At 37.2% G+C, this 13,680-nt stretch overlaps 2 protein-coding genes across 3 annotated transcripts; one reads left to right on the plus strand and one right to left on the minus strand.

Moving 5' to 3' along the window:
* Nucleotides 1-3,596: 3,596 nt before the first annotated feature.
* Nucleotides 3,597-5,822, plus strand: CDC45 (cell division cycle 45). Its single transcript, XM_087328803.1, has one exon. The coding sequence runs from the start codon at nucleotides 3,710-3,712 to the stop codon at nucleotides 5,516-5,518; it is 1,809 nt and encodes a 602-aa protein (XP_087184929.1). The 5' UTR covers nucleotides 3,597-3,709; the 3' UTR covers nucleotides 5,519-5,822.
* A 1,498-nt stretch (nucleotides 5,823-7,320) lies between these two features.
* LOC147856813 (Translation initiation factor SUI1 family protein) lies at nucleotides 7,321-12,372 on the minus strand. Of its 2 annotated transcripts, none has more exons than XM_087328793.1 (8): nucleotides 12,233-12,372; nucleotides 10,217-10,321; nucleotides 10,083-10,133; nucleotides 8,332-8,396; nucleotides 8,172-8,253; nucleotides 8,024-8,091; nucleotides 7,854-7,937; nucleotides 7,321-7,748 (listed from the first exon to the last, which is right to left on the minus strand). In XM_087328793.1, exons 1-8 carry the CDS (start codon nucleotides 12,273-12,275, stop codon nucleotides 7,692-7,694), a joined length of 555 nt encoding a protein of 184 aa, XP_087184919.1. In that variant the 5' UTR covers nucleotides 12,276-12,372; the 3' UTR covers nucleotides 7,321-7,691. The 2 variants fall into 2 exon arrangements, with proteins under 2 accessions (XP_087184919.1, XP_087184918.1); XM_087328792.1 differs by having other exon boundaries at nucleotides 10,083-10,142.
* Between the last annotated feature and the right edge of the window lie 1,308 nt (nucleotides 12,373-13,680).

The following is a 13,680-nucleotide window of genomic DNA, read 5'->3' on the forward strand; positions in this document are numbered from 1 at the left end:
AGACCCATTGAAGGAGGCATGGCACAATTCATTCTTCAACAATGTATACGAGGCTATAATAGTGATACATGTGTGCTAACATTGTTTTTTGTTGCAGGGTTTTGGTAAGAAGGGATATCAATAGCAAAGTATCCGTCAAGATGGAGGCTGAAAACAAAATGGAGGCATCAAAGGTTGCAGACACTATACCATAACATGAATCATCATATGTTGATGCTCCGCCAAAAGGTAAATTGATGTACATCCTTGTATTCTAGCTACAATTATGTATATTGGTTAATTCCAATGCATATGTCATTACCAACACTTTTACACTAGGTTTACTTGACTCGCTCTCGCTCTTCAGGTGTGGGCGAGAGCCAATGGGGATCAAATGTCGAACATGTATAGTTACTAAGTCATGCCAGCAAAAGCAACGTTAGTTTCATAAGAAAATGGAGATGGAGACACATTTGTGGAAGGTACATGACATTAATGTACATAGTGCTTCCAAGAGGGCTAATGTTGAGGTGAAATACAATAGATCTTGCCAATCATATCCAAGAAAGTTGAGGACAAGAATGCTTAACCAAGAATGGCAAAACAATCCACGCAGAATCATAATTTGTTGCCAAGTTCACACGCAATTGGAAGGCAATATATGAGTCAACAACTGACCAGCAGATGGAGAAGTTCAAATTAAAGATTGCCAATGGATATGCATATTACGAAAGTATGAGTCTCAAGGTTGGTGATGTTGGAAATGTATGGCTTTACTAAAATATTGATTTCAATATTCGTAATTTTAGTGTAAGGCTCGTTGGCTTGAAAAATCTGAAGATAATGGTACCATCTCAACTGACTACAGACAAAACCCATCGTCTGAATCCACGCCAACTCAACTGAGAAGGGCCAAAATCCAAGTCTTATGGATAGAGGTGGACTAGCCCCTATGTGAGGAGATTCCATCGTATTTAGACGAGAAAGCGTGATATGTTGGAATTGTTCACGTTGGATTTGGGAAAGCCAGAAGATCCCAAAACATGATAACTAGTAATAAGTTAGCCAAGCTCATTTGATACACTAAATATGGTAGTGTGTTAACGGTTTGTGATTCATGTAATTTTGGCCTAAAAAACAAGTTTCAACTTGCATGTCGAGTATTGGATCTATCGGTATACGTGGTTGATCATGATTTGCGATTGTTGTGCAAAGCGGGGGAGATGGTATCCACAAGGATGACAAGCCTCTTTAGTATGTGGATGGAATATATGCAACTCCAAGAGGTATCCGACATGTATTGGATTATCGATCCACTTTGGGTGCAACTTGCCAAGCAAAGCAAACAAGGTGGATGACATTCTTGGTCGTGTGCAAGAGTGGGATTATGTTTTCATACCCATGTTGCGCTATGGCCATTGGGTGCTTTGGATGAAGATGCACAATAGCCCAACCGGTTTGGATGCATAGAAGGTGACGAACCATGTAGTATTTTGCGCTCCATTGAATAATCTTGCAACCATTTCCTTTAAGAGTTTGGCAAATCTAGTTGTATCGAAGATATGTGGCATACACGAGAAAGAGGCATGATAGTGGTTTAGAATATTGAGCATGACCACTCCACTCTATGGCTCCAATGCTTTTATTGTGATTGCCAAGACATTGCAAATAACTGTAAACATATATGTACTCAAAACTTTGATGATCACTGAGTGGCAAATGCCATCCCTATCCATGCATTTCATGCATGGAAACCCTAGCCTATAAACATTGATGTGAACTATATTATAAATGATTTCCAGTAGGATATAACCTTATTCCGATATGCAACATTATTACACTAGTCAACAGACTACCACATATGGGCATGGCACAAATTTAATTCAAAAAATTTCTACCATGCACAAGGCTCACACGAACAACAAGCCTATAGATATAACAATGGCTTAACTTGATTTGGTAAGTTTAGTTTACCGAAGGAAGTACACGATGATAAAAAAATTGCTGAGAGGTAATGTTTGTAGCAATATGTGTGCAATAAGGAAGAGTCACTAAAGTTTGTGCACGTACGTACATTTGAAGATGTGCATTGGTCTTTGGATTTGTGTTTGTTACATGAACCTCCATATGAACATCACGTTCAACATGTTCTTTGTCTTTTATATACACCCACTACACATAAGTGAATTATAAAGTGGTTATTGAACATCTCACCATACCCAACAATAACATTATTTATACGAGAGCGAGCATGCACATTGCATAGTACATGAATTATTGAATCAACAATCTGACAAATTCCTCCTTGGTCGAGGTAGTCTTTGGCCCATACATAATTGCGTACAATCAATCAAAAACATCACGACAAACTTGGGAAGCCTATTAGAAATGTTAAGGGTAACGAACCCTTCACATTATCTCTTTCGACTCAAGATTAGAGCGAACATATGCAAAGATTTTATATATGTATGTAGATGTAACCATGCACCAACATGTTATTCATCTTCGCTAGATGAGATGAAGCTTTGGTTGAATAAAAGGAGAGCCCACAAAACGTTCGAAGCGACGCAACACAACACAATGCTCTCTCTAAACCATAATAATAATAAGAGGGGGCTTTCTTATGAACTGTGCACCATGACTACATACAAATCACGTCTGCCCAAGAACCATGCACGGACCTCTCCCTGATTCGCATCCAAACCACTCGGTTAGCTCAAGCCTGAATCGAGCTGAGCTTCGAAACCACCAAACCGTTTTTAAAAACAGGTTTAACTGGCTCAGATTGGGCTTGAACCGAGCCGTTGCCGATTCCTAGCCACGACGACATTCGTGTTATGGCCAGGCGTGCCCGTCTTGACTTGTCTTGTCTCATGAAAGAAAGAAAGAACTTAGAAGTGTTTTTTGTTTGGCGCCCAAAAGAATAGAAAGAGAGAGAGAGAGAGAGAGAATCAGAGCTACAAAAGCAAGCCCAAAAGATCAAAAAGCAGAAAGCAGAAAGCAGAAAGCAGAAAGCAGAAAGCAGAAAGCAAAAAGCAGGAGGAATTTTCGAATTTCAAACTATTTTTCCCGCCCCAAAAGCACCCCCTTCCCTCTCTCTCTCTCTCTCTCTCTCTCTCTCTCTCTTTCTCTGTCTGTCTGTCTGGAGACTGTGTCTGTCTGTCTGTCTGTCTGTCTGTGTTTTCTTCTTCTTCTTCTTCTGTTTCTCTGTGCAATTTCCTTATCTTCTTCTTCTTCTTCTTCTTGTGGGCGATTTCTGTATCTTCTACTGCTTCTTCCCTCTTCTGGGCGATCTCTGTATCTTCTTCTTCTTCTTCTTCTTCTTCTTCTTCTTCCCAGGTTCTTCTCTCTGTGGGCGATCTCCTTATCTCTTTCCTTCTCCTCTTATCTCCTCCATCTCTCTGTAATCTTCTTCTCCCATCTGCCCATCTGCCCATCTGTGTATCTGTATCTGTATCTGTATCCATATCTATACAACATTCCCTATACCTCTTAATCCATAAAATTTGTTTCTTCTTCCCTCTCTTCTGTACGCCTTTCTGCACAATTCGCGTCTCTCGGATCTGTGCTCTCTACGCAATCAATTACTATCAACTGTCACAGTTATCATCAACGGGATCGTAATCATCGGATCGATCTCCATTGATCTTGCCCATGCTTTCATGGTTCAGTTGATGCCACAACAGGAAAGCCATACCTCTCCATCTCCTTGGTACTCATCCGAATTAGAATGGTGAGAGAACGGACATCTACCTCCTTCTACTCCTCTCTGCGTTCTTCAGCCCTCGCAGCTTCATCTTCACCGCTCCTTATATTCCCCTCCACAGCAGACACCGATTCTCTGTGTGCGTTGAAAATAGCTACCCATCTTCTTGCGCAGGATTCCATCAGATACTCGGTTTACCCTGTATCAAGCTTCGTGGATATTCACTTCCTCATCGGAGCTTCTCTCTCGAGTTTGAATGGTGATAATCAACCCATCGTTGCCTTGCTCATCAATTGGGGCTCTTCCAGAGACCTCAGGAAGTCTCTTAAGCTCGGCTATGGAGTCCAAATATTTGTCATTGATAGCCATCGCCCTGTGCATTTACATAACCTCTCTAACCGTAACAGTCAAGTCACTGTTCTTTACACTTCAGAAGATGAATCACAATCAGATCTTCCTTATAGCTTTGATCTGGAAACCCTGGCCAATTCTTGCGATCTGAGTAGTGACGATGAAATTGGTCTTGATTCAGATCAAGAAGAAGAAGAAGAAGATGAAGATGAAGACAGTGAAGATGAACATGAAGTTGGAACCTTGGATGGGAGAAAGAGAAGAAGAATGAACCAAGAAGGAGTTGATGCTTCTCTGTTACGAAGCTTGAAGAAGAACAAAAGTGAATACTACAGGATGGGAACATTCCACGGTACGCCTGCAGGTTGCCTCTTGTATGAGATTGCTCATTCTTTGCATAAGAACTCGAACGAGCTTCTATGGCTAGCATGTGTTTCTCTTACAGATCAGTTTGTTCACGAAAGACTGAGTGCAGAGAGGTACCAGTCAGGTGTAATGGAGCTCGAACAACACATCAATGGAGAAGGGAACTTAGAGAAAATCACTTCTGTAACCCTTAAAGATGGAACAAAAGTTCGAGTTCCAGACATGTCTAGAATCTCTTATGAAGATGAACCTCGCCTGATGCTCCTGAGAGAATGGAACCTCTACGATTCTCTGATTTGTTCATCTTATGTAGCTACCAAGCTCAAGACATGGAGTGATAATGGGCTTAAAAGGTTACGCCTTCTTCTTGCTAAGATGGGTATAGCTCTCGTGGAATGCCAGCAGAAGTTTCAATACATGAGCAGCGATATGAAGAAAAGGATGAAAGAAGAGTTCCAGAAGCTTTTACCCGAGTATGGCCTGACAGATCTCTACTATCGAAGCTTTCAGAGACTTCATGGATATAGTTCAAAGGTTTCTGCAGCAGATGTGGTCTATGGGGTCAGTGCTTTGCTCGAATCATGGGGTGGGACCCATCAAACTGACCACTTCTGGAGTGCTTACAAAGCTTTGTCTCTCAACAACCTCGATGATTTACAACTAGGTATGCAGAGAGCTATCAATGTACAGAGAGCCACTCTCAGACAAGGAAGCTTAGCCATAACTAAGAAAGGCTTCATCAAGAGTGCAAGAGGATTCCGGTGGTTGAAGCTTGAAGATGGAATGGATTCGGAGCTTTTAGCTCATCCTCTTTCTTTGACAAAGCTATGTTATTTCCTCATGGATGCCCTGAGAGAGAAAGGAGCAAGAGCAAAACCTATGATATGTGCTGCATTGAGGCCCAATTCTGACTCAAAAAATATGGTTCTTATTGTGGGCGTTTCTAGTAGGCCTAGATTAGGTGCTCAACATGCAAATAGGTTTGGCATGGCTTTTCGAACTGTCGCTCAGGACCTTGGTGCTAGTTTTACTCATGATGCATTTGAATCTTCATGGATCCAGCTTGATGTTTCTGCTGTTAATGCTTTCATGATTCGAATATCTGAGAAGCTCTGAGAATAAGAATGCCTTTGGATTGACTGGATCTATCTCGATCTACTATACGAATGCCAGAGAAGGTTTGATAATTATGCATTTGGGTCTTCTTATTTGTTGATCCATCTTGGTGTTTGCTTCAAATATATGAGAGTATGGTGAAATGCAGTTTTCAGTCTTCTTCCTCATGCATCCATTGTGATGTGTGATTCAATTATGGTAGAAGGAATTGATAATAATGCATTTGGGTCTTCTTCATGGACTCATATTGTTGTCTGCTTCAAATCTTTGAGAAAGTTTGGTAATAACAAGGGATTCATCTTGATATTTGTTTTGGATATCTGAGCGACCTTGATTATGCATTAAGATCCATTGTGATTAGTACACCTGAGAAGCTATTGAATGATGCAATTTGGAATATTTGTGGAACATCTATCTGGATGCATTCCTGATTTGATATTGCTATTCAGAATCTTTGAGCATCTATCTGAATGCTTGGGCCCTCAATACTTTGATGATTTGAATATCGGAGAACTTCTGATAAGCGGTTATGCCCATCTTCCTGTTTCCCCCATTAAAAACACATCTTCCCATATTCCCATACTCCTTTGTTTTCTCTTTCTTGTATCCTTTTGCTATTTAATTATACACAAAAATCCATTTAATGTTGCATACCATACTCAGATAGTTTCTGCACTTACATTGTGATCATTTACCCCATAGCAAGGGTGAATGTGAATAGGATAAGAAGGTTGCAAAATTGTTGGTCGACCCATTATTATAGAGATTCTTCTGATAATTTCATTCTCATGAAATTAACAAACGAAATATGTAACCTGTTCATCTATAAGGCATTCAATTGGATCCAAACCAGCGCTCATCATTTTCTTTGTGAATTTGTTTGAATTCCACAGAATCCTCTTAGTGTACTATTGTTTGAATTATTTCTAAACCTAGTGTGTTAAGTAAACATGTTGACGCAAATCACATGGAGATTGCATGCGCGGGTTTGTTTTAATCATTTTGTTTTTACAAAGCTGCCACTTTTGTTTTGCATGGATTACTAAAAAGGGCATTTGTGGTTTCACTCCTATGCCATCATTTTGTGCTGAATCGTACGGATTGCTCAATAACTCATTGCATTGAGAGATTTACAGCATGTGCCTTGAGGCTGAGAACATTAGTGGCAAATGATTCATATTACTCTGGGACAAATGATTGCACATTAGCTGAGTACGACATGAGAGATTATGAACTACAAGGGTCAATTAACAATGCAGCAACTCACATTGAAGATAGACTCTCCCCATTTATTTCCACTTGAAAATATTTGCTTGACCAAGCAACTCATTCGTCTTCCTTTTATTAGTACACCCTCGTTCAAGGTTGTCCTTAATTGCACACATTACCTCAAGTGAATACATATTAACTCAACTATGCATAAAGACTGGAATGTCATATAGCAAAAAAGGGCAATACGAGATTGGAATTACTCCTGCTTGTGGTTCTGAGAACGAAAATCATTAAGAGAAGATACTATTTAAACTAGAATCGAGGTTGCACACTTAAATGTGTGTAGTGGTCTAGCCAGAATGCTTTGGAATTAGTTCCCAAGATCCCAATGAGATCATATTTACCATTTTCTAATTATCATGATGATCAGATATTTGTTTAATTGTGGTATGCATCCATTCCAAAAGACATGGATCCTCTTATGAAGAGCTTCAAACTCATAAACAGATGGATTCAAACTCACACATATTGACATGTATTTTAGGTATGTTCCAAAATAATGGATATCTACCGGAAATGCACTCATCATCTGATGGAAACATATACATCATATTTCTCCTCAAAATCCATGGTTTGATACAAATTCAGAAGAAACAGGATATAAGAATAAACTCTCTGAGAACTGTAGAAGGATATGTATTACATAATTCTGCGAAAGGGCAAATGCACTCAACTAATAATATAAACTCATTGAGAATGTTTTGAAAACAGTAATTTATGTAGCGAACCCTCTTAATAGCTTTTGTTTCTAGATTAAAGCCTCCACCATTCTTCCTTGCAGATTATGACTTCAAGATTCAAATCCTTCATTCTTGCCATCGGATGTTTTTACAAAAACCAGAACCTGTCTCTTTTCTTGGCATTTTCTAGAACAGAGGAACACATACCACAATGCTGTAGATTAGACAGCCGCAACCTTCTTACCGTCCTCCAAAATATATATGGAAGATGTCGGTACCTAAAGCACAAAAACATGCAAGCATAAATGAAGGTTTATTCAGCCATACAGCTAAAGTGTTTTTTAAATGAAAGGACAATGGGTAATAATCAGAAAGTCTTTTACATCCTTCCATGTCTCAGTGATGAAGTCTACTATGTCGTACATGAAATCTCCCTGAACATCAATCTGTTCTTTTTCAGTTGGGCCCTACGCAAAGTGGACTATAGAAGTTAGGGATGCCTCAAGCAAATCACTATTTTCCAGTCAATTCAAAATAAATGCTCAGTTTTTACCTTCACAACTGATGCTCCACTGGCAAATTTTTTCCCGAATTTCTTCGAGGCATCACCGAGTTTAATGCCTACAGAGTAGATGGTTAATTGAATATGAATTGGCATATGGTAACAAACTGTGAAACCAAAAATTAGAAATTATCCTCACCAAACATCTCTAGACCCTTAACTATCGTGACACATTTTCGTTTGTTCCGAACAACCTTCTCGACAATAACTTCTGGCTTCTCCTAAGGTATTATTGACAAGAATGAGGAATACGCAAAAAGAAGAAGAAGCCAAGTTATGTTCTGGTTTTGATTGTATACCTTCTTTTTCACCTTACCACCAGGCAATGTTTTCACCTCCTCTGGCTTAGTTTCAGAGGTACTGCCTGTTATTCAGATAAAAATATGAAGTTATGTACTTGATAGAGAGTAAACCAAAAGACTGTATAACAATGACATTGACAAATTGTGAAGGCATTAAAGGAGAGTACAAAATATGTAAATCAATATAAAAAACGGTGTTACAAAAGAGTTTGTGTCAGCAAGGGGAACAACACAAAGGTAATCTGGAGAAAACAAGTTATAATCTCCTCTTCAAGTATGAATTGTGGGCCTAATGTACAGAGTTGGATATATGGACAGATCAGCTTATTACATTTAATGCCCTGCCTTAGTTACTTCGGAGGAAGATGTGAAAACAAATGTCGTTAAAACCTCTAATCAGAAGCAACTGTTTCCAAGCATTTCTTGTGACAATAAGTCCATCATTGACTTGCATTCTCAAGATTCCATCATGAGATACCAGAAAACACTATTACAATTGCTTGGAAATGTCATGTACATTACTGTGCTGAAGGATGTAGTGGTTCCCTGACTGATGTATATTCAGTTCATGAAAAGGTCAAATGCTTTTATATGCAAAAATGTACAAATGTGAAATATACAAATCATACCGTGGAATTACAATTGTGAAATTCTTGTAATATGCAAGAATATACAAATGTGAATATACAATTCAGTTCGAAAAGGTCGACATAAAACATCCAAGTTAAATGCTTGTATGTGCAAAAATGTACAAATGTGAAACATAAACCATTAATTAGGATAAAGGTTTCACATATATATTACTAATCAGAAATCATAGAATATATAGCTGAAAGTTTCACTTTCATAAATCCAGATCCAAGATCAAGAATTGACATTTATGGAAATAAAAAACCAATGAAAATACAATTTTTCAAAATCAATTAGAAGTATTGGCCATTTCACAATAGAGTTTTGTGCTGATTGTTAAACATCCTCAAGCATTTTAGGATTTTAAACATTAGAGCCCAATGAGAAACATTTCCTGCTTTCCAGAGGGCTAAAATACAATCGGTTAAACATTTGTGCTAGAAAGCATGAATATTTAACATAGAGGACAAATGTACAAACATGCATTCAAACTATGCGACATAGTCATGCATAGGAAAAATCGGGGGAAAAGATAATTTGCTAAATAGTAGAAGAATTCATGAGGAGGTTATCTGGAGTATAAGTCCATGAGGAATTGCATGATTTAATAGTGTCCCAAGGGATACAAATCTGGTTCCAATTTACTTAGTCTATTATATGAGACTAAATGAAATAAATCTCTTTATAATAATTGTCTATGCTCATATTTAAAAAGCATGATGAACTCGTGTTCTCTCGCGTGATACTAAGACAAATGATCGTAGTCTACCTCTGAAAAATAGATTTCCTAACAGGAACCAAGTTCCAACATCAAGAAATCCCACGATAATATCATATAACAATCCAGCAGTTACTAATCTTTCACAATGATAACTTTTATGGTAAAATGCACACTCGATATAAGCTCAATCAATGTCAATCACATGATAATGACAGGGTGAGATAAAACAGATAAAAAACAAGACAATGCTGATTATGATACATGCAGGTTGCATATATGAGTGGAAGTTATGCTTTCAAATTTCAGGACCCTATCATAACATCATTATTTGCAAGTACGCATTGTGATTAGAAATTTTAGAAATATTTTTTCCATTTTACTAGATAATATGAAGCACCTGATATCTTCAAATTTTGAAGCTGCTCGGCAGTCTTCTCCTCACCTTCCTCTGCAGAAGCTAATTAAACCACGAGTCATTTGAACGATATTCTATAAACAGTAGAATATGCAATTAGAAGATTAAATAGTTACCTTTAATCAAATCTGGGTATAAGTCTGGGGCATTCTGTATCAGCCATGGCTTACATTTCTCAAAGTCTGGACTAAATTCACAGTATTCTGCTGGTAAACTGCACACTAAAGAACACCAAATACACGCGTTTCAGAACATATATTAAAATCTATTCATCAGCTACATCAGAATGTAGCAATAATCCTCCCAACTGATATATATCTATAGAAAACACATGAAGCCTGATAAATTTTGCTTTACTATAACAAGTCAAATTTCAAAATTTGAGAAGAGTAATTTTTTTTGTTGTATTAGGAACTTTTAAGGGATGTCATGCACATCATCCATAGAGTGACCAACCATGTTAGTGATTGCTCAGTAAATAGACTTACAACAGAACCATCCCACTTAAGGTATTATTAAATAAGTTTAAAGATTTTAAACTGAAAGCTGAAAATAAATATAACCTGAGCACCAATCAACCTCAAGTTGACAAGCCTATGATCATGATGTTTAATAAATCATGTTGTCATAGACACGAGTAGTTAAAAATGGATTTCTTGGTTAAACAAGTTGCTGATGGAAGTTAAAACAATTGGAATGCTCCTTGCCTAAAATAAACTAATTAAAATAATTTCTTGTTGTCATAGCAATGAATATTGTATGATCATCTGACCTTCCTAAGTCCAACAACAATAGCAGTGGTCAAATCATAATATTCAATATTTAAGCACTGCATCATACAAATCGCAACATAAACTACAACTTAAGAGTCAGCATAATGTTGTGGTGAGTCTGACCTGCATCTATCTTATAAGTGATTCGGGTAGAATACCTCGAGTAATTTAACAATATTTTATGAAACGATGCACCAGAATCAAAGACATCCAATTAGTAGAAGACATTCCATGCATATGGTTCTGCAAGTCCACATTGACTCCAGACAACATTAATATAGTTAAGGTTTTGTGAGGTAGCATTTCAGGGAGCTCACAAAATGAAATGAAGAAAATATGGAAGGACCTGTGCTGCCATTTAGGAGTTACGAGCACAACCAGTACTCTGTAATGCTTTTAGAATCCAGACGAAGGACAATAGAATTTTATGCTCTTCGAAGAGTTTATAAGTAGGATGCCTCAAAATTGCCTCCCCATGTCTGCATGGGAATTGGACATTTAACACATAAGAAAATTTCTTTCTTCCGGATGGGTTCAAGATATCTGAAAATGATCCACCAGTTATAGCACTTCTACCATCCGATCTGAAGAAATTGACAATTATATAACCTAATAAATGCATGATAACAGCTATTGCCCTAGTTGATACCAACACTTCAGGGTCTTCAGCTATAGCCACATTCATAGCAAATATTGGAAAAATTACTGAAATACGGCAATGCCCAAACTCACATCTGGACACCCATGCTCAAGAGGGAAAAATGTGCCATTACATTGATGTGAACACACTCGCTCTCACATTCGCATGTACCCGAAACAGAATCACAAATCACTTTGCAATGCCTCACATACGAGGGCATTTGAGGATATGAGATATTCTCTTTGCTTGTCTATTCGACCACAAAACCAAACTCATGGATGATCAAAACAGTGAAATTCAGCAATTTCGGCAGCTTTTAATTTGATTTTTACATGTTCTCGTTGTTCTATCATTTTAAAACCTTCCACCAAAAAAGGCTGGGTAGGGTGCTTTGTAACATAATTATCATTCCTCATCATCTCGCTTCCTCTTTCTATCTCTGTCTGTCATATATCACCAAACTGACTGTTGAAAAGCTGATGTGAAAGCTAGATCGAGGTAAAGAAAGAGGATCCAAACGGCTTTCAATACGGGAATCATTTGACATAAAAACAAAACTGAGAACCCTTCTTTTTCTATGTTCTCTCTCGATTGAGAACGAAAAAAAAGGGGGGGGGGAAAGAATTCAAAGACTTTCAACACAAGAATCATATGATATAGGCACATAAGAAAAAAGAATTCAGTAGGATGGACTTAGAAAGAGGGAGAGAGAGAGATACCTTCACAGTAGGTGACCTGGACAGGTTGCAATTTCTCTGCCATTGAAGACGTCGCTAAAGACCTTGTTGCACGCTCGCTTGCTTTCTGCTACTGATTCTGCTTCTTCCTCCTAAAGGATCCCCACAAAAGTATGTGTGCAGAGAAGAGAAGAAAGAAAGAAAGAAAGAATTTCAGGAGCATCCCCTTGCTTTTAGAAATTCACCAAAATACCCCTCCCACTTTATTCCCATGGATCAAATTTGGTCTACCACATATGTATGTATGTATGTATGTATGTGTGTGTGTGTGTGTATGTATGTATGTATGTATGTATGTATGGATGTGTGTGTGTGTGTATGTATGTATGTATTTGTATGTATGTATGTATGTATGTATGTATGTGTGTGTATGTATGTATGTATGTTATATATGTGTGTGTGTGTATGTATGTATGTGTGTGTGTGTGTATGTATGTATGTATGGATGTATGGATGTATGGATGTATGTTGTATGTATTGTATGTATGTACATATGTGTGTGTGTGAATATATGTATGTATGCATAGATTGACCCATCTGTAATATTCGTCATCTTCGACAACACAAAATGAGCCCAAGAATATTATAGAACCATTCCTTTTAAATTTACATAATAAGAATGATTTAATTTACTAAAAATAATAATTAATTCACTAAAATATTAATTAATTGATTAATAATTAATTATTTTACTAACAAAATTATTTAATTCATTAATAATAAATTAACTAGGGTTCCTAATTTAAAGCCAAAATTAGGGTTTTAGGAATTAAAATATTAATTAATTCACTAATAATGAATTAATTTACTAAAACGTTAATTAATTCACGAATAAGTAAGTAATTAGGGTTCCTAATTTCAGCCTAGATTAAGGTTTTAGGAATTAAAATATTAATTGATTCAAGAATAATGAATTAATTTACTAAAACATTAATTAATTCATGAATAATGAATTAATTAGGGTTCCTAATTTCAACCAAATTTAGGGTTTCAGCAAAACCCTAAGTTTGGAATCTGAGAACAATATGTAGGTGTCACTCAAAGGACGAGGGGGAGGTGACGATGCAGGTTGAGAAGAAGAAATACGGTCGAAATTAGGGTTTTTAGTCAAACCCTAATTTGCAGGTTGAGAATAGGATGCAAGGGGAGACAAGGGTGTAAGCATCACATACAAGATGTAGGATGCGGAAAAACGTTTTTTTTTCTAAAAAAAAGTTTAAAAAAATAAAAAAAACCAATATTGTTACTTGTATTTGTATTCGGATTTGTATGCATTCATGGGGCCTCATTCGTGGGGGAGGTCCCACGAATGCGAATATGTCAATGTATGTATGTATGTACGTACACACGTATGTATGTATTTGACATGTATTATATGTATTTAAAGTATTCTGCACATAGTCTACATACGGAACATATTGTGGTGTGCA

The sequence above is a fragment of the Azolla caroliniana genome, unplaced genomic scaffold (genome assembly GCF_043228905.1).
Source record: "Azolla caroliniana isolate FFs.n. ecotype wild unplaced genomic scaffold, voAzoCaro1.0.p SCAF_12, whole genome shotgun sequence".
NCBI lineage: Eukaryota > Viridiplantae > Streptophyta > Polypodiopsida > Salviniales > Salviniaceae > Azolla > Azolla caroliniana.

Bases quoted from the DNA above. Each gene is read 5' to 3' on its own strand.
- CDC45 (XM_087328803.1), top strand. From the start codon at position 3,710: ATGGTGAGAGAACGGACATCTACCTCCTTCTACTCCTCTCTGCGTTCT.
- LOC147856813 (XM_087328792.1), bottom strand. From the start codon at position 12,275: ATGGCAGAGAAATTGCAACCTGTCCAGGTCACCTACTGTGAAG. The intron at 10,322-12,232 runs GTATCTCTCTCT...GGTGTTCTTTAG, and splicing joins CCAGGTCACCTACTGTGAAG to TGTGCAGTTTACCAGCAGAA. The intron at 8,254-8,331 runs GTATACAATCAA...ATAATACCTTAG, and splicing joins GTGGTAAGGTGAAAAAGAAG to GAGAAGCCAGAAGTTATTGT.